This window comes from Apteryx mantelli, chromosome 9, assembly GCF_036417845.1.
Source record: "Apteryx mantelli isolate bAptMan1 chromosome 9, bAptMan1.hap1, whole genome shotgun sequence".
Taxonomy (NCBI): Eukaryota; Metazoa; Chordata; class Aves; order Apterygiformes; family Apterygidae; genus Apteryx; species Apteryx mantelli.
Genome location: NC_089986.1, coordinates 10904455 through 10925864, shown reverse-complemented (window position 1 = coordinate 10925864; position 21410 = coordinate 10904455). Strand labels below are relative to the sequence as shown.

At 42.2% G+C, this 21410-nt stretch overlaps 1 protein-coding gene across 1 annotated transcript; it reads left to right on the top strand.

Annotated features, from left to right (window-relative positions):
* Positions 1–243: 243 nt before the first annotated feature.
* On the top strand, positions 244–15057 carry LAMP3 (lysosomal associated membrane protein 3). The gene is made up of 6 exons (XM_067301432.1): positions 244–307; positions 4949–5736; positions 6732–6854; positions 10557–10614; positions 11361–11528; positions 14918–15057. The coding sequence occupies exons 1-6, from the start codon at positions 262–264 to the stop codon at positions 15055–15057; spliced, it is 1323 nt and encodes a 440-aa protein (XP_067157533.1). The 5' UTR covers positions 244–261.
* Positions 15058–21410: the final 6353 nt, after the last annotated feature.

The window sequence follows — 21410 nt, the reverse complement described above, 5'->3', positions numbered from 1 at the left end:
AGCGAGAGCCTGTCCGCCCGCACGCCAGCCCAGCGGTCCTTTCCATTTTCACTTTCTTTTCTAACCATCATTTTTTCCTTCTGCGGTAGTTTACAGATGAGAAGCATCAGTCTCCCCCCCTCTCTCCACCTCCTTCCCACCCATGTGACCGAGCGCTCCCAGCACCAAGTGAAACTTCTCAATGCCCAGGAAACCTTGGTTTGCTTTCCACCCAGCTCCGCGGTGAGAGGCAACATCTCTTAACCTGCAGCTGTTCCGACCATGGGCAGGAGCGCAGGGCAATACATCTTGCTAACCTTCGCCTGCGGTGAGTCACACCCTCCACCATTTCTACCAGCAAATAAGACAGATTGTGCATGGTTTTGTTTCTTGGCACTCAGGAAAGGATAGCGCCTAACTGGCTGAAAACTTGAGAAACAGTTTTGTTCTTAGCAGTAAGGGTGCTTTTAATAAAGGCCCACTGGTAAGAAGCAAAAAGCAAATATAAATATAGATATGAATATGAATATAAATATAGACTTAAATATAAATATATTTAATTGCAGTTGCTGTAGGCTTGGTCCGATGTTTTTCCTTATATTTTCCTTTGCGCTCACTGACATGAACTCCGATTGTGTGATGGAATTAGCTCAAAATAGTATTAGAAGCAGGCTTTTTTGGTTTTGTGTTTCTTAATAATTAAAAATAATTCCCAGACCAGCAGAACCAACTGGAAGTCTCAAGTGAGACAAGCAGAAGGAAAACTAATGAAAAACTGCTCGAGTCAGTAATTCGTTCGTACTGCGAGATGCGGTGCATGATCAGGAAAGCAAGAACACAGCTAGGGGCTTGGGGAAGGCTGGGGCAGACCAGGGCTTATCTCAAAGGCAACCGACATCAAAGTCGCCGTCAGATCCTTAGCGCGGCTCCGGGAAAATCTGTGCAGCCAGCTTGGTTAAGGATGTGTCCCGGCATGTTAAGTCACCCCTTAACACCTGTAGCAGTACAAAACCTATGAGGTGGGGAAGAACGGAGAGTCGTTTCATCTGTATAATGGCTAAAGGCTTGAGCTCGCCGGTGGTGCGCTAGATTTCTGTGCGGCGTTTTAGCCGTTACCACGCTGGTATCACACAGGCAACAACCCCCTGTACCCCCCCAGCTCCGCTGTGGCAGCGCAGTGAGCAGGGAAACGGCACAGGGACTCGGGAACAAGCAGCTCCAGCAATATCTGCCCTGCTCTCCCGCACCCTGTTCATATCTAATGTCCTCCAACACAGCCCCCAAACGTATGCACAAAAGGAGAGCAAAATTAGGCTGAGAGAAGTAACACGAATAACCCAGTGGTCAGCAAGGGTGCCTTTGGCCAGAAAGAACTTGTTTCCTAGGCTTTTTATCCCTTCTTAATCGTCCTTTTAGTAATTTGTTGTGACATTTTGCTAAAGCTACGAAGTCAAGTCTTTCTGTACAGGTGGGGAATTAAAAATACCAGGAGTTTAAGGGATAAGGGCCTGATGGACTGGAGGCTTAAGAAACTCCTCCTGCGTCCAAGGGCACTATATCGGACAATTCAAAAATCTCTTTGAGCCAAAGCAGCCGGAGTCGGTGAGAATCTTTCCACCGGTTGTGGGAGCTGGGGTGAGTTTTTATGTAACTGTTACAAAATGCATCAGAAAACTAAACATGGTTATTTCCTCTGTGCAGCATAAAGCAGAACAAACCGCCAGACTGTTGAGCCATGTGAGTGTATAGTTAGATGTGAAGGGGGGAAAAAAATCCCCGGCAGGAGGTTCTTTCACCCAGCAGCTCCACCGCTGCGAAGGACAAGAAACCTCACAGGCAAATCGGGGCACTGAGCGTTACACGGCAAAGGCTGGAAACGGAGCAGTTACCCCTTTGCTGGCGTGGACTCTCACTCCTGAAATCTGCCCCGTCACCGCAGCACGGAAATAGGGGCTCCAGACCCCGAATAGGGAAGCTGAATTCCTGAGCACTGTCCTAGTACTTTTCTGAAAGTCTCAAGTGTTATACGCACGGAGGCTTGCTGGGCAGAAATGCAGCCCTTGGCATTGGTAGGACACAAATTTGAAGCCGAGGTGAAACGGGGCGATTGCAGCTGCTTTTCCCAGGAAGATGATACGCTGCAGGGAGCACACGTCCCTAGAGCACAAATGTTGTTCATATCAAGTCTTGAGTTGGTCTCACGGAAGAAAAGAGACGGAAAGCAGCAGGACGAGGCAGACGCCATAATTCTGTGTTGCTCTGCAGCCCCTTTTGTCAGCAGAGCCGTGAAAAGGGCTACGGCGGGCGAGCTGCGCACGTAGCCCCTCTGCCAGGCTCTGCTGCTGCCCTGAGCGGCTCTGCTGTGACGCTGAAGGGAGACGTAATGTGGCCTCCCGGGACTCAGACGGAGGGTGGTGAGGCGCCCCAGGGGCCAGCTTGCCCCTTGCACAGCAGAGGCACCAAATCACCTCTGACAGCCCCCAGAAGATGAGCCGAGAGCACTGGGCACAGCTGGGCAGCAGTCCTCACCCCTCTCTGGGGGTGGTTTTCTGGGACAAAGCTCACGTGGCCAAACACCTTTTGACAAAAGGGACCAAACCAACTGGTTTGGCAGCGTGGCAGTGCCCTGACAGAGAGGCCCCCAAACCCTGAGCCCCCGGGGAAAGCCAGGGGAGGCTGGAGGAGAGGTCCGGCAGGCTACCTGGCGAGCACAAGCCACCGGCCACCCCAAAGGCATTCCTGGCTTTACCTCTCAGAAACCCTGTCCGGCTGCAAGTTTTTCTAATGAAAAGTAGTTAGGGTGAGAATTGGCCTTCTGGGCAAAACTGAGGTTTCGTTTAAAAGCTGTGGGCGGTATCCAAATGTTAGTGAAATAATGTTTCTCTCAATGTAAGATTTTATAAACGTTATCAGGACAGTAATCAAAAACCAATTGGTTAACTAAAAACTGAGAAGTACTGACTACATAAGACTTGCATTTATTTAAATATGGGTTGTTTCACTATTTGGGGGGCAGGGAAAAAGTGAAATTTTCAGTTTCTCCTTTTTTGTTTTTATCAGGTTGATACACTTAGATGCAACTACCTGTAGCTTGTATATAACAACCGCTCTGGTTTTCCATTGATCCTGTTGATAAAAGCATACAGAGAAGGAGATAACTTATCTGCTTTTCAGCTTTGACAGCAGGTGTGGCAAAATCTAGGCTAAAACTGAAAAAAATGAACTCAAGTATAGTACTAATTATGGCATTTTTAGGTTCCTTCTGATAAAATTCATTATCAAAGGGATCTGTCCTGTCATTTTGTGATTTTTCCATTGTGTTGAGTTATACTTTTGTGACAATAGCTGCAGTTGCAGTGAAATATATTCCTTTCAGAACAGAGATGAAAAACAGACAAAATTAGGAATACGGAGTATACATCTCCCTTTCTACACTTCTCTATCATAGCAGTCTTTGAGGGATAATTGTGGTGTGTGTTCAGTTCCATACATCTCTTCTCACTCCTTTGTTTTTTATCTTGAATTTAATTTAAAACCAAACAGGTTTTATTATTCTGATTTAGTATATATGCATCGTAAAATGGAGACATCTTGTGAACTCAGCTATTGTTGCAGATATTTGTTCATGCTGAACAAAAATAAATAAATAAATAGAAAGAAGATGAGCTTGTGAGATTCCAGCCCCATCCACTCTGAAGGTGCTTCTGGCCTTGATTCGTCCTAAAATCTGAATCTCGGCAACCTGCCTGCCACAAAACTTTGCTACTGATTCATGAAAAACTTCCTTGAGAGAACCAACTTAGAATAAACTTCGCAGCCAATATGTTGAACAGCCACACACACTGTGAAGCCATACTGCTAGGAACATAAATTGTCTTGGGCTTTTGGGTCCCTTCTGTCTCCAAACTGGAGAACTCATTTCTGTCCTCCAGCTAATCTAGACAGTAAAACATTTAACTACATCTTAAGCTTCATGCACATCAAGGAACACACATATGTTAGTGATTTATGATTTCTTTTAGCTTGACTTTGTTTTTACAGTGTCTTGTTACATACTCACAATCAAAGACATGCGAAAGAGTTGTGACCTTTATCTGTTTTACAATGTAGTTTTTCTTTTTTTTTTTTTTCACTTGGTTATTCACATTTAGGAGCCAGATGTTTTCTTTTGTCCTCAATTCTGCAAGGGACACATTTCTGTAAATGTTACAAGATGGAAGTGCTATTTTTAGATGTGGCCCGAAAAGCTAGTGAATTTTGTACCCTGAAATTTGTTTCTCCTTACTGAAAGAGCATCACTAAAGGGCCTGGTCTTTCCTGGTTTGGAGCACCCCTTTGGGTATCTCCCGAGGGGAAGAACTTGAGAGTTCAAGCTGGTGTGGCTACAACAACCCCATAGATAAAAATCTGGAATCTCCCAGTCTCCCAGACTGTTCTGAATCATTGCAAGACTGTTACATTGCCTCACTTCCTTCACATACTAAAAGTGTTTCCTTCCCCCATGCTTTATTGGTAAGTAACCAACCACCCCTTCATCTGTTACACCCAAGTTTGCACTGCTTCTTCATCAGACCTTGCTAATTTGCCTACAGCAGATCTCACTATACTACTGCCAGCTAGGGAACCCCTGTGCTGTGTGGGGAGTGTGCAAGATCTGCTCACACCTGCTGCGCCCTCTGCTCGCTCACTGCTTCTTCAGCAGTAAAACCAGCGCGCTGGGAACCAGGAGTCAATGTGTGTCAACAGGAGCCTGCCTACTCGGAGGTGTGAAGATTAGGGGAGTGGCGAAAAGTTAAGGACTGTCCCACAGCATGTCTGCTTGCACTCTCCTGTTATGACCAGAGCCAAAGGAAAACTAAAATCTTATCACCCATCTGATAACAAAATCAGTGTGGTTTTGTTGTGGGTATCAACAGAAATTTTAAACAGTGAAGGTTATTAGACTACTGACCCATTTATTTCTTTGCAGCATTTTCCTCTTGCTGTGCTGAAGTGACACAGGGGGTCAAAATGTCTCCACAAACCACATCCTTCCACCATACAGCTACTTCTGCTCAGCCACCTTCCCCTTATCATTCTGCACCCCACAGAGGCACCACATTTCATTTGAACAGCACAAGCTCTCTTAAAACGACACCCATAAGTCATAGAACAACTGGGCAGACAACAGGCCAGTCTCCGGTCACAGCACCAACCCCTCACACAACAGCCCAGGCAGGAGCAACCACCACACAAGCGACCAGCCAGACAGCTCCAACGGTATTAACCACGACAGCAGCAGAGAACACAACGGCAGCTGGTCACTCTACAATTCGTGCAAGAGAAACAGATACACCTGCAGTGAAGTACACAACCGTACACCTTACATCCCCAACCAACCAAACCATGACAAATGCGAGCGTAGCAACTAAAGCAGCAGCTACAAACACAACCGGAAAGCCTACACAGCCAAACAACCAAACGACAACAACTTCCATAACTACTACAGCCACCACCAAGACTACGGTAAAGCCCACCACAAGGTCAGCTAATCAAACGTCAGCTCCTAAAACTCCAACAACCACAGCCATGACCAACACGACAACTGTTCATCCAGGGAAACAAACAACCATCCCATCTACTACAATGATGGTGAGACCCACTCTCTCACCCCAGCCTTCTCCCATCCCCACTGGCACATACACTGTTCGCAACAGAAGCATGACCTGCATCAGAGCAGTGATGGGTTTGCAACTGATGGTTCAAAATACCCAGAAGGTGAGGTTACAACACTACAAAGCTGAGCCTTGCAATAACTGTTCTTTCATTAACCATACTTTATTCTGCTCCTTTTAAAGCAATTTCCAGAAGTTAGCTTGTACCACAAAAATGAGTTGTTTGCTACCAGTCTCAGGCCTTTTTTATGCCACAGAATCTCGGCTGCTGTACTTTGGCTTGTATAACGATGGCCGTGGGACGTACAGGTGCTTTTTTATTTCAGCAGCGTAGCTGAAATACCTCTTGAGCCATCCTCATTATAAATCCAGATGTTCTTGCTTGGAGTATGAATATTTCTTAAATGGGTTGGGTATCTAATGCTGACGAAAGCAATTCACATTTCTCACACTGTCCAAAGCCAGGCAGGGAGCGTTATTCCCAACCTCACCAGACCACAGAGAGACTTTTATTATACAGTTAAGGTGCACATGAGTTTAGACTGGAGGAGTGAACTGTGTATCCAGAGCCTCAAAGGTCTCCTTTCAGACTAGAACATGGGTTGGCAGATGCTAGAGACAAACTGCAGTCTATAATGCGGAGACCAGGGTAATATGAGGAGCAACAAATCACACCAAGACTGCAATGTCGCAGCAGCCAAAGCCAATCTACGCACTGCCTGCTTCTGTCTTGATTTTTCCTCTGCCTTCAGGCACATGTTCCCACTGCTCCCTCTTTTTAAACTATCACTGGTGCTCATCTGACCCTGCTCTGAATCATTTCAGTTCACTAAATGAGCAGAAAGCTGTTCTCTTCTGCCAGCTTAATACACTGAAACAGCTCAGTGCTGTGTCAAACAAGCACTGGTGCCAGTTTAAGAGAGGGGAATGACCCTGGCAGCCAGCAATTACGTAGTGCCAGAGCCACCAGCCATCGGCCTGTTCTTTCAGCCACACAGAGTCTGTCTTAAAAAAAGCTATTAAAGTCTGTGTGTTTCTTATTGAGCTTTCCCCCCTCCTCTTCATAAGCAGCCCTGCAATGTCTTTTTCTCTCCACAGAAGCAGATGGAGTGCATGAACATCAATCCCAACATGACACGAACATCTGGAAGCTGTGGGACACTGCAGTCTGCTCTGAACATAACTTTCAATGGAGGGTTTATAAACTTTGTCTTTGTAAAGGTAATTGGTGCATTTAGAGGGAAGGAGTGTTTAGATTTGGGGAACTGGAGCTCAGGCTGCTTCTGATCCATTCCCAGTGAACACAGTGATACGCTGTCTGCTGCAAGAAAAGACATTTCATCTATCGCTATGATAGTTTTCCACACAGATATGAGGTATTATTATTCCTACCCTTTCCAAGGAACTAAAATCATAGCACCATGGAATAATTTAGGTTGGGAGAGACCTTTGGAGGTCATCTGGTCCAACCCCTGCTCAAAGCAGGACTAACCTCAAAGTTAAATCAGGTCTTGTCTCCTAAATGTTGAATTTTGAAAGGTTCTTATGTTTAATCAAGGGTAAGTAAAGTGCCTTGAAATCCTTTGACAGAAAGTGCTAAGGAAGAGCAGAATTACAGCTACCAATCAAGCTACACAAAGTCTATAAATAGGCCCCACAAAAAATCTGGATCTCATTTTTATGTAGGTAAAAATGGAGTGGGAGAGAAGGCTAGGTCTGCCATTTGAATTGGAGTGGGATAAAGAGAGTGAGTTTGGCAGTCTGGAGAACCTGCTCAGGAACAAGGTGTGTGTGCTGACAATTCTGACTCATGCTCTCAAGTTGCTGTTACGAAATTGTGTCTCAGGGACTACCCAAATGAACATGAAGTTAGTAATTTGCTCCCCATAAATGCCAAGTAATACAGTTCTGCCAGGCAAAAACTAGACTTAGTTGTTAAATCTGAAGGACAGTCTGTGCAGGTGGAAGTGCTTAGGAGCCACAGCCAGCCCACAGCTGAGGGAAGTGGTTCACCTAATTTCTGAGTGGAAAAACTCAAACAGTTGAACAACAGCAAAACTGATGGTAAGTATCCGTAAAACGCACCGGACCAGGGAGACTCATAAATACACACAGAAACTTGGGCAAGAGAGAGGCTTGTACTTTCACAGTGGGAAAAGGATTTTTCTTTTTGATGTTGTGTCTGTCGATACCACATTCCCTGCTGGGACTGCAATGCATGTGGACTAGGCTTTAACATAAGCTGTGGTGGGTATCGCTGATATTATAACCACAAGAGAAAGTTGCAGAGATTGCAACCACACTCTGCCTCCCTCAGGCATTTAGACTATTCACACATTTTGGGAGGCAGCATGCAGTACCATTCGTCTAGAGGCTAACAAGGTCTGGGTGGTTGATTCCAGCCAGGCTAAAGAAAGAAGTTAGTACTGTGTATAAAGTCATTAAGGGGCAGCGAGATAAGGGGTGGAAGCAACATGACAGTGCTCGGATCCCATCAAGTTCTGACAGAGTGTAACATGAATTAAGGCCATATCCTGGAACTCTGAAGAGGTTTAGAGCTACATCTGACCATCACTGCTGGTCTATGTCTTTCAGCTACTCAAGCCAAAATGGCAATCTTACAGCCTGGTTCCAAGCTCTTCCAGAAGAGGAAACCCCTGTGTTTCCCCCACTGGTCAGGGAAAGGGCATGGCAAACTGGAACCCAATTAGTGACAATTAAGGAAAATACAAGTGGTTAATCAGTCATCATTCACAGTTCAAATGGGGGGCATCAGGTCCTCAGATGGCATAATTTGACATATTTCCATAGAAAGTCCTAGAGGCAGCAGCAAATTATACCTCACCTGAATGTTTGGTCATTAATGCTTAAGCAGATAATAGATTTCAATCTCATTTGCAGTTTATGGCAGAAAGATTTCTAAAAGCTACAGAGGAAAAGAGAGGTAAAAAAATCAAGGAGCTGTTTTAAAACAAAGGATTGGTTCAGACTGTGAGTGTTTGCTTTAAATGTATGCTTCTCACAAGAGTAGCGTTTTCTGTTACAAGGATACTTAGAAACTAAGTCTGGTGATTCAAGTACCCATAAAAGTACCAGCTCCTAGCAGTGCTAAAGAGAGTGATGGGAATCTTTAGGAGGTACTTGACCTCTCTTGCCCTGAAAAAGGTGGCTATTGGCACAGCATTAGACAATCTGCCCTTCACTTAAAGATAAGCTTCATGAGAATATCAGGGCTCGGCTTAAGACTTCTTTGAAATATGAGTTAATAAGAAATCTGTTTGCTGCTGTTTCTGATGTGTGCAGCCCTCACAGCCTCTCCAACTTCTATGCTGTTGGCTTTGAACCAGGGGTGCTCCATTAACTCCAGTGTTGACACTTCTCATTTTCATCAGAGAAAGATGAGCTGGATCAGGCCCCAGGCCTGCAGTGCCGCAGGCGGGTACCAGGGTGTGTGCCTGGTTCAGCGAGCTCACTTCCAGGTGCCTTTTGCAAAGAACTTGAAAAGAGGAAGTTTTGTAACCAACCCACATTATGTGAAGTAGGAACAGGTGTTTTCCCCAAGCAAAGTGATTAACTGTGCCCAAACTGCCAAAAAACGGTAGTATTTGACCTATTTGGCTTAAGGATTGTGCTGAGGCCTTATTTTCTGGTGTATTTCTTTTTTAAACTTCTTTCCTCTCTTTGAGTTGGTATTTCACAACTTTTCTATCAAGCCCAATCAATTCTACCAGCTTTAAAACTCTCCTGCATGATATTAAAAATGGGTACACAGGAGACATTCATGTCAGCTGTCATTTATCCACTGACTACACTCCCCAGTCCCTGTGTGTTCATAGCTGGAATTAGAATTAACAGTAGGGCTGCTGCATAAAGACTCACATTATAACCCCAACATTGCTGCCTGGAAAAGCCTTTAAGGTTGGCTCTCCCTTCGTGACAGTCCTGGGAGGACAGCAATCAGATTGCACCAGGGTTTTACAGCATATGCAGGCAAGATAATGGAAATTTTGCTCTGTGGTGTTGTTATACCAGATGTTTTCCAAGTGAGCAGCCTGTAGACATATGAAACAAAGCCAGCCAGCACTGATGGTGCCAGCAGTGTGGAACTAAGTTATTTCTCCCCTATACAGAAACACCCAGGTTGCTGATTCCTCATTTGCAGTGATTGCTGTTGGTAGACAAAATAGAAAATGAGCGGTATCAGCATGGAAAGATGAACTCTCAGCTTGCTGCTGACTTCTCCCAGTTCAAAATGATGATAAACACAGAAGAAAAGGCCAGATCACTGCTGCTTTTTGTAGTCGGTGACTTACAGATGTTGCTCATGCGAAGAATGCCTAGGCATAAACTGCACTGCAGTGCAGAGAGTCCTAAGTACTTTTAAAGACATCAGCTTAGGTACTGCAAGCAGTCAGACCTCAGGTCAGCATTGATAAATTCAGTACAAGATTACTAATGAGAGCACTATAGGGACTTTCATAGCAGACAGGTCAATAAAAATAAAATGGCCTTATCACATACCAGTTAATTTGTGCAATGTATAATATTTGCTTAACTCCCTCCTACTTTAGGTTACTGCAAGTATCACAGAAATGTCCAGCTTGAACGGTGTACAGTGTGTGCAAAGCACACCTGTGTGGTCCAGTCAAACAGACCTGAGCAGGACTGGTGATGTACACGATATGGCTGCATTACACCAGCTGTAAGATGTTAGATGGAATGATGTAAATCTGATAGATGGAATGATTTAAAAAAGGGGAAAAAAGCAATGCATTCAAAAGATTTGGTTGTTGGTTCTCGAAGGTGATGCTTTAAAAAGCGTTTCTTCTGAGAACCTCTTTGTGACCATTTTGCTGTGGTGAACTGTTTTTTTTTCACAAATACAAGGATGAAGCAGGAATAAAAATAAATCTTCTTTTGCAGAAAGCACGAACATACTATGTCAGTACAATTGAGGCCAGTTTACAGTTATCTTCTGGAGGTCAGTGATTTTACATTTAATCTTCCTGGTGTTAATTTCATATCAACCTATTCTTATTATGGGATTTCTTTTTCTTACTTTCAGTGTTCTATAGACTGTTTCACTCTGATAGGCTTTCATATTTTTAAAACATTGAATTTTTCAAATTATGTATTTTATCAACATGCCATTCACCCAGCTTTCAAAGGAGGATATGTGTCCAGGGCCCAGGCTACAAGATCTTTTTGTGCTCCAGCTATCTTCTGCTGCTAGAAACAAAACTTGAGCCAAATTTTTCATGAAGTTCTCTGACACTGAAACATGTTTAAAAACATGTTTAATATGTAAAGCAACAAGGGCCAGAAATGTCAAATTCCCATGACAGAGATCGTATCTCTGTTTCAGCTAGAATTAGCGGTGCTGGAGACCTAAGACAAGTGTCCGTTCTTGTGAGAAACCTAACCCACCCTTGCAGACTCAGATTGTTAAAATATGATTTGAAGAAGCACCTTACCTTTTTTCCGCTTTTTCAGACCCAACCTTCAAGCTCTGCTAACTTGCCCATCAGTAATTAAAACAATTATTTATACATAGGAGAAATGTAACTGATACATTATGGGGAAAATTATCCATACTTTAGTTACAACTATTACTGCTATTCTGCCAAAGTACTCGGGAATCCTCTGTTTTATCTCAGAAAGATTTTGGTTTCAACAGAGTTAGTGTGGATTCCTGTTTGTTATTATCCCTGTTTTTATGGCCTCCAGGTATGATCTACTACGCAGCCATACATGAGCAGCTGTTTACAACAAAGCTGGGGAATTCCTTTAAATGTGCCAGCAAGCAAATCTTTGGCTTGGAGAAGAGCTTCCAGCTACTCACTGTTAATATGCAGCTGCAGGCCTTTGATATTGTTGGTAACCAGTTTGGAAAAGGTAAGTAGAAAGGATACCTTGTCCACCCTTCTGAGATCTAAATGTCAGCACTCTGGTAGCCTAAGGGATCTCCATCTGCTCGACTATCAAGATGTACATGTGGTGATCTTATTACACTTAAGGAATGATGATGCACCATCACAACTTTTTAACTATCAAAAACTATCAGCTGCCTGCTGCTGTATTCTCATCCTTTTCCAGTCTTTTTTAACATGGTGCTAATAGCTATGAAACATGGAAGAGTATCTTTCCCTCCTGCATTAAATACCTTCTTTTTCACCTTCTCATTAAAAATGTGAAGCTCTGCCACCACCATTTTATTCCTCCCCTCCCAGAGCAAGTGGAGGTGTGTTCCCCACCATCACATTGGCTTCCTCCGACACATAATATGTACAACTTGATTCAAGGTCTCTGTTCTCAGTGCAGTCAGATCTTAGCTATTTTAAAAAGTTCTTGATACCCACAACATCCCACAGCTGTAGCAGCAAAACTGCCAACTAATAAGGAATACTTGTGAATGCAGGATGATACTTGCAGAGCAGCTGGGTCTAGGCATGATAAAATGTATTCCTGAGGAGGAGCATGACTGGCATGCTCCCTAGTTTCAGAATTAAATGCAGTGCTCATCCCTGCAATTTGTCTTCCCTTGAGTACAGATCCACAAAGGCAGCCATGTAGCTTAGTACTATTTGCTGGGAACACAAAAACAGACCAGTACCTACTCTTCTGGTCCCTGGATTGCCCAGACTGGGAGAACGTATTGGGGCTTACCACAGCTTCTTCCCTACACTCAACCCTGGGTTTCCTTCCACAGAAGACTGAGGCATTGTCATCTCTGTCTGTCATCCAGCTATGCAACCAGGACCAGGCCAGGACGTAGTCAGGGACTACTGGGTGCACTGGGAAATTCCCATGTCCCACATTATCAACGCTCCCACAGTTTACTGCCTTATTTCTTAAGAGGTGCTCGAAAGATCCTACTCAAAGCACAGAGGTGAACTAGATGGTCCCCTGAGGTCTCAGTCTTCTTTTATTAGTTCAACATTTAGACTGCTTTTCTCATTCTAAAAGAGCATAATGGGAAACTACATCCTGAGTTTTTTAATATTCTATTCTTGGAAGGTTTTTTTTACAAACTTTTCCTAAAGTTCTTAAAATCCACACTGAAAATCCAATCTATGCCCTTATTCTCACAAAGATTTTTTCATATGATAAAATTGAGCTGGTACAGCTCATAGGATCTCACCTAGGCCCACGTTTCCATTTGAATTTGTACAATAAATGAGTTCAGATCTGGCTTTTGTTATGGCCTCACCTTTAGCAGAGACAGAGCTTAGAAAGACTGTCTATCTCTTCAAGGTCAGGCTAGTGTCTGCTAATCAATACCATATCCAAAATTAAATTAGTTTTGCTCTTAATCAAAGGACTGAGAAAGCAGCTACCACTTCTGCAAGAATTTCCCAATGGCCATGAAACAGTTATGAAAGTGTTATGCACATCTGTTGCATACGCAGATTTTGAAAGACAAAATCCCCAGTGAAGGAATGGCTCTGTAATATAAGCACATCACTGGCCTCCTCCCCTCAGGTTTCTTGAGACGTAGTTTCACTTCTGTTGCTCCGGATTTGCTTATCTTTAAAAGGGGAAGAAAAAGAAAAACACCAGTGATGATGATTGGTTTCAAGTTCCTTACAGTCTTGTATAGACTTCAGCAGAATTGTATCAATAAAGAATGGCCTGTTTGAGTCTGGAAAGCTGCAAAAGTGTCTTCTGAATTGCATTTCATTATATGAGAACCAATTCCTTGAGTTCATAGCCTAAGGTTGCATTAAAGCAAAACTGACAATTCAAGTTCTTCTAGCTTTTGCAATATTCAAATGCAAGTACTTTTCAGCTCAATTCTTTAACAACAGCTTACTTTTACCAAACTAAGCCTTTAAAACGCAGCATCTAGCAGAATGCTATTTGTGTCAGTGCATCACAATAAATCAGGCCAAAGCAGCTGGATCAAAAGAGAAGAGGATCTGATGTTGGGGAGAGCAGTGTGGAAGCTCTGGAGTTATGATATGATGTCATGGACACCAGATGTTCCCCAGGCCAACCACCATGGTTGCTGTAAAGATTCCCATCTGTGGAAGGCCCAAGCTGAGCTACAGTCTGTCCCAGCATAGTCACCAGAATTAGACACTAACAACAGAGGCTTTTGTCTTAGAGAGCTGTCAAAATCTGCCTTGGAATATGCACAGGGAATGGAAGGGGTGGGGGAGAGTCGGATCTCTCTCATACCCTGGATATAAACTGGATTCACTGCTGAGCTGGGATACACTTTGGGATTCAGCTGATGAAACTACCCTACTCAGGACAGTTTGCTACTCAGATGCCACTCAAAGCATCACGTTAGAGGTCTTTCTTTCCCTGGAGCCCAAGGGAAGACCATTCCTATAAACCAGGTGGAGGAGGTAGGTCTGAACCAGTCCTGGGATAATGTATTAGTGACCAGTCAGAGACCTTGCCCTCACTTCCAAGCTACACCTGATGCATTGTGAATTTAAGACTGGTCCTGCCATTGCTACCTGGGTAAATATTCCATTTATGCCAGTGATCCAAATGGTGCGCTCTCTCCGTAGGCAAGGCACCTGTTTAACTCACTCTGGAAGTTCATTTATAAATTCGTGAGTTTACATTTAGTCAGAAGATGACTTGAAGATTGGTTTGGTTTTTTTTGGAAACCTCGCTGAGGCCATCATGCATACAATAAAATTACATGAGTACTATTAAATCAACTCACTGGACTGAGCCAAGGCTTCTGTCTTCCTAACCTCTTAATGTTCCAAATCAGCAACAATTACCCACATATATTCTGAATTAAACAGGGAGAGGAATTGGAATTTGTTTTTTCTTAGGAAATATTGACTTAACTGTGAACCTTGCTGTGCTAATGGTGTGCTAGGCTATGGGCTCCCTTCTCTGGCCTGATCCTTTTTACTAGGCAGAAGCAATTAGATACCACATAGCAGCATGTTTTGTCCATGCAGGAAGTGTCTTGTTAATTTTTAGACTTTTACTTTGTAGTGTGATGCTCCACATCTGCTATGAGCAAGAAAGCCTCCTACTGTGTAAGTACAGGTGTTGATGGTAAAACAGTTACTGTGGACGTGAAAGAGCAGAGAAATTCTCTAGTGAAGCATGTAGCTATTTCCAAATAGGCAAGTATTGTTTTCTTGAGATAGGATTCATCACAGGTAAAAACATATTAAGCACAGTCCAGGAAAAAGAAGGGTTTTGAGAACTTCTGGTTTGTATTTGCTAACTTGTCTAGAATATGGATGAATAGTCTAGAAGAATAGTGTTCTGCTATAACAAATTCTCTGATCTCATTTTTTTTGCAGAAGAAGAATGTTTTCTTGATAGAAACAGCAAAGCAGTCCCCACCGCAGTAAGCCTGAGTATCTTGGGATTGTTTGTCATTGTGCTTGTCACATTTGTGATTTCCAGAAGAAAGCCACAGAGAGGATATGAACGCATCTGAGTTGTCTTTGTACTTCCAAATGTGCGTAGCAAGTAGAGAAGTCGCAAGAAATTTTGCCTCTACCTAGCAATCTAACGGCCTTGAAGCCATGTTTTTAAATGGGATGATACCATGTGTTTAAAGCTAATGCATATTTCTGGAAGTGATTTCTTTAAGGTGGGAAGGAGAGTACTTGCACCATCTACTTTAGGCTGTACTTAACTTCTTATTTAGATGTAGTTCAGAGGACCAAAGTTAGGAGCCTAAATTCCTCATACTACCAATAAAGGAGGCAATTCAGACTACCTAAGTTAGATGCCTAAAAATAGCCTAAAGCAGATAGCATGACTATCCCCCATAAAATCCATCAGTTTTCTTAAAGATGGTATTCAGACTTATGAAAATAGATGAGTCCAGTAATATGACTTTCAAGTGAATAAAACAGAGGTCTACAGCTACAGACAACCCTGTTAAGTCAGAGCTCAGTGGTAGCCTTGTGGGAGCACTGTGTATGCTAAAGTCTCAGGACAAGTATGAGTATGATTTCCATTCATAAGAAAGTTATCGCCAATCCTGTAAATACCAAGGTTAAGTTTAGTAAGTAACTGTTATTTCATACTAAGGCCATTGGAGGGACACAGTGGTGATATGTGACTCTCACTCCAGAGGCAGTATTTTTAGAAAATTTTCTAGTTTCCATTGACTCTGTATTCAAATGGGATACGATGACCCAACTGGGGTCATATGGGGTCTGTGCCAAAGTTACTACCCATCATTGTTTGTTTCAGTCCCGCTGCAAAGATGTCTGAACTTCTTGCCAATAATTCTTGAACTGCAGCCTCTTAAATTGTGCATGAGAGCAATCTGACATTGGTAGGAGCTCATCTTGTAGTGTCATGCTGTAAACTGCATAATTTAGGAGCTGACTGACAGGCTGCTCAGATGTTTGTGCAGCAGAACCAGGCAGGCATTTGGAAGCAGTAACTCCATCTGCCTCAGCAAGCCCAGCCATCCCCACTTGTCAATCAGAGCACAGCATCCTTTTGCCACGTTTGCTGCACAGTGAGGAGAAAGGTAACATGAGGGTCTGAACGCACTGCAACACATGGGCTGGTGTGAAGCATGCTAATAGGATAGATGGAGACTGGGGTGAATTTGCTTGATTAACTCAAGGAGCTTAATATTTAGGGGTCTTGTAAGAGTTCCTCCACTTCCTATTCAGACTCAGACCTGTTACAGTGACTGCCACTGAACTCAACACCTGTCACTCTACCGAAATGACAGTACTGTGATCTCCTAAACTGGGAGGATACCACAGTTACTGAAAATGCCTGGGATTAAGTGGCCCCCACTGCTGCAGACCTGCATAAGGTCCTTGAGCAAATGGAGATCCACTAAAGCTGTATGTTCAAGGCTTCTGTGGGAACTAAGAGCTTGCACAGGCCTTGGACAAATTGCCTACCCAAAAGAGAGCTCTGTCCAGCGTGTTTATAACTGAGCAGCTAGATTTTCATATGGAAATAATTTGGAGTTGCTTTAAAGCACACTAATTGTAACACTCTGTAGTCTGTTTCCTGCTAAACAAATGATGAAGGCATGTAAGTAGTAATTGCTTTTCAGATTAAGTTCAGCTGATGTTCTTTGTTACAACAAGGAAAATCTTGCTACAAAAAATTTGCAAAGCTTCATATGCAGAAACGTGAGCACACAAACACACACACACGTGCACACACACACACACAAATTTCCATTCACCATAGCAAGCTACATGAAAACAGTAAGAAATTAAATATAAAGACATTCACAAATGAGAAAATAAGATTAAATAAGAGCATGCTTCCCTCCTAGGAGTTAGGGCAATGGCTTAAATTCTACCAATAAAAGTTTTCCCTGGAAAAGGACTGTAGAACAGCACCCAACCATTAAACAAAAGAGAAACTGAAGTGTTTTGCAAATATTCCTTGTTTTCAGTCTAGTCTGGAAATAAATGAAATAGAAATGCTGGAAGATAATTTATTTCCATGAAGTAACAGCACAAACCTGGAGCAATTAGGAATGGCTATGGAATCACTCTGGATTTTCACTGGGTAAAATTGATGTCCATATTCTGCGAGTTTAATTTGTCTTAAGTATTTTTAAAGGTAGTTTTGATATTTTACTAGTATTTAACCATTTAGAGTTTACTTATTTAAATCAAGAAAGAAAACAAATCCTTCTATTCCATGAATTATTAGAAGATTCTGGTCTGTGTCAAGCAGGAAATATGACTAGATGGTCATGCTGTTTCATAATCGCTATAAGATGTAGCTGTGGAAGTAATTAACGTTTTCCAGAAATGGTCCCTTTGAGTCTGAATGAACCCATAAATAAGAAAGGTAAAAACAATTTTGACTTTCGCACTTGGAAAAACATAAGACAGAACTCAAAACAGCTGTTAGCAAGAGAGGCAGTTGGATATGCTTATAAGGTAAAGTAGCATGAAAGACAACTAACTTTTCAGACTCCTAATACAGATGAAGTAATTTGAATGTTTCAACATTTCAATGATTATTTTGTAAAAGGCTCCAGCAGTGTTAGCTTTACTGAACTTTATCCAGTTTACTTTCACTCTTCTTCCTTTCCCTCCAACAACGGGCAAGTAGCCCACTGACTATAGTTAATTGCCTCCCTCCAGTTCTCAGGGTGATTTTCCTGTTATGGTTCATCTCATGTGAAAACCACATGGTTACCAGGAGATCTGGATGTTGGAAACAAGTTTCTATCTGCAAGAACAGCGGTTCAGAAGAAGTTTGGGGAGTTTTGAGCCTGCTGCTTGTGTCCTTCTAACAAAGCCTTTAGTGCAAAGTAAAATGTCAGTTTCTGTCTATCGGATGAAGAAGTGAAGCTTTGGGTCGTTTTTGAGTTACGTGTTCGTAAAAAGAAGGGGAACAGCTTTAATACTATTCATCTGTTGTTTACAAAGAAGATTCTTAGACTCTATTAAAGCATTCACCTTTTTTTAACAACATAATAGATAAGGGGTACAGTAGGAAATATATGGAAGAGCTTCCATTCAAAAATGAGCCTATGCATGCAATTCTAATACATGTACGTAATACTAATACAGTAACATTAGTTACTGTCTGAAACTGCTACATGTGGACACATTAATAGCAAACATTTTGTATTGCCTAAAAGGCTCAGCGCAGCACATGATCTTACCTTAAGCCTTTCTGACTAGGGATCAAGACATCTTTCCCTTTCACAAGTAAGTCCTGTTTCACATGTTCATTAGATTATTAAGTTGCATGATCTGTACAGTTTGCTACTTTTATTGAACACAAATATAGCATTTTCCTGTTATGTTCCCTACTGAAAAAACTCTTTAATATTCAGTCTTTTAATATTTGATATCAAGCTGAGGAGAGAAAGCTGTTCCTAATGGCTGATAATTCTGTGTTTAATCTCATGACACCCTCTGGCATTTTTATAGATGATGTAAAGTTAATGTATTTTTTCGCTTTTTTCTCACTAGGATGAATCAAACTGTTGGTACTGAACAATGTTTGAATTCAGGCTTATCTGATTTGTTCTTATGCTTTTTGTTGCTATTACTTGTTTGCTGTTTTTCCGAAGTTGCATATAACCCTTTCTACATGAATAATACTCCAGATTTGCACCAAACAGCGCAGGTAAAGTGCACATGGCATAAACTGATGAGACAATTGCGAGCTCCCATACAGTGATACCAACATGAAGCAAAATGAATCCAGCGGAGTTAATGTATTACACTAGCAGAGGATCCGTTGGAGAATTCCTTACTGCATCAGGAGATCCTGGCCCTTTATGTGCAACTATCCTCTCGCCTGCAGCAAGGGCCTGCATGCCTCCACCTCCTTCCCTGAACACAAAACGCACAAATAGCCCGCAGCAGGAGTGCATGTTAGCATGCCTGCGCAGCAGGAAGCATTGCCTCTGAATCCAATGGTGAGTCAGAATGAGGCAGCCCAGTTGCTCCCTGAGTTGTTCCATGCAGCTTTTTAAGTAGATGCCTATTTTCTGCCAGAATCTAGCTAGATGTTTGGCTGGCACCTTTTTATCTGATGCAGTTCCCCTGAAGTCCTCCTTTCAGTGGGAAGACTTGATAAGTGTAATAGGTCCGGGTTGCTAGATTTTCCTTATTGTCTTGTGTGAGCAATCATTTTGAGCAAAAAGTCCTTAAAGGAGCACCATGAAAAGAAGAGGCTCTTGTGACAAACTACTTGTACCCTAGGTGGGCCATAGTGGTTTTACTGTGGCCAGCAATGCACAGTTTCTCTGCTTTCTGCCAAGTTTATGAAGAAAAAAATTAATTTCTTTCTGTCCATTGTTGCTCTCTGATGGAAAAAATCCAAACTAAAAACCTGCTGTTAAATTCTGGGTGGAAGAGGAGTGAGATTTAGATGAGTTTCTTGAGTATGCAGGTTTGATCGCTTTACTTCTAGCTTGCTATAATATATGGTCATGAAAAAAGACTTTGTTATGAGCAGTAAGATATGCTCTTTATTTTTCTATTATTGGTGTTTCTATAATAAAGAATGTATTTAGTCATTAAAGTATGCATTGCTCTTGAGTGCTCTCTCACCTACTGTTTCAAACACAAATATAATGTAACAAAGAGGCAGGGTCTCAGGGGGTCTGGACACAAACCAAAAAGCCAAATATGCTTAAATTCTAAGCATAACTGACAATGATTTCTCCCATGGCCTCAGGCAGGTCATCTGACATTTCCATCTTCGTTTCATCTACATTTAAAAAAAAAGTGTATTAAAAATATCATTATGAGGTTTAATGCTAGTCTCCCCACAACTTCCTGAGTATCTGAATTCACTATGTTTTTTTATATAACTAAATCTTTTTTTTCACTTCCTACCGGTCCAGTAAACGCAGAACATAACTCACAGCAGATGTAATGAATGTTTGTTACTTCATGTTTAAACTGTTTTCACAGATAATAATCTTAGGAATTATTATGAAAGTCTTTTGAGGAGAACATACCCTTACAGTGTGCATTTATGGAAACTAGAGGAAAGAAATGCCTTAGAAAATACCATGTAAACTCTAAAATTCCACAGCTTCAATGCTGATCAACAGGAATTCCCCAAAGTATGTGATTTTGCTCTTTGTCACATCAAAAGCACATCAGCCAACTTAAAATATCTTAACTGTGGTACAACCATGTGAGGTAAACTTCTCAATAAAATCAGGCATGCAGAAGTTCTTCAACTTCAACCTTAAAGGTTTTTGTTGAGAAACCTGAAACAAAATCTGTCTAGATTTTTGCTTGGTTAATAGCTGGCGCCAGACCAAGTTACGAGTGTAGCCTCCTGTAATGCCTCTAAGGCCATTTTGGAAGGTTGTATGATAGAGCTGAGCTGACTAGGAAAGAGAAGGAGGGCAGACAGGTGGGTGAACAGGATGCTACTTTCTCTGCAGTGGGCAAGATAAGGCTCTGAAATGGCTGGATGAATCCAACATGTCCTGTTTTTTGTGACTAAAGAGGCAAAGATTGTCAGAATCAATTTAAAGAAAATAATGAGAGTGTGAGGAGAAAGATTTCTAGGGAGTTAACACTCACTGGTAAACTGACAAGAGACTCAGAGAATACATGAATTTGCAAAGCACAACCTGAGCTCACCTCTCCACCACTGATGATAAGAAAGATCTGAAATACACTTATATCTGCACTGTCCTCCCCAGGGTGACCAGAACAAGAGGTCCAGGGGCTGTTTCACATAGGGAATGCACATGTATTTAGTGAGAGATATGCATGGATTAATACCTAGTGATATCATGAAAACTAAGTCCATGTATATAGCAAGAGACATACTTCAGCTTAAATATTTATAAGTGAAGGGAGCTAATGAACTTTAAACAGGTCCTTTCCTTTCTTACAAACAGGTTCATGGCTGTGGTCATTGCATGCCAATAATGCAGAGGTATGCAAGTCTGAAGTTTGTGGGCCACAGCAATGCTCACACTTTTAGCATCAGGGCTTTCCCAGCTAGCCACAAAATGTCAAATAACCTGCATTTCCCCTTTCCTGCAAGCACTACAGCCCACGTTTCCAGACCCCAAGTGTTTTAATACATTATAGTTTCATCTCCTCAGTTTCTTATTTAATTCTTTGTTCAAAGTTTTAAAAAGGAGTAAGTCGCATTTCCCCCATGCAGAAACAAAATAAATGATTTTTGGGAAAAAGGAAAGCTTTCAATCTGAGAGTCAGAAAATCAGTCAGATTAGAGACATGGATGCTGGTTTTGAACCTCAGCTTGGCTGGGGCTTTCCTATAGCCTGGAAGTTTCTGAAGAATACTGTTCATTAGTCCAGCCAATGTTTTAATGTTTAACCATGTT

Bases quoted from the DNA above. Each gene is read 5' to 3' on its own strand.
- LAMP3 (XM_067301432.1), top strand. From the start codon at position 262: ATGGGCAGGAGCGCAGGGCAATACATCTTGCTAACCTTCGCCTGCG. The intron at 6,855-10,556 runs GTAATTGGTGCA...CTTCTTTTGCAG, and splicing joins TAAACTTTGTCTTTGTAAAG to AAAGCACGAACATACTATGT. The intron at 10,615-11,360 runs GTCAGTGATTTT...TATGGCCTCCAG, and splicing joins TTTACAGTTATCTTCTGGAG to GTATGATCTACTACGCAGCC.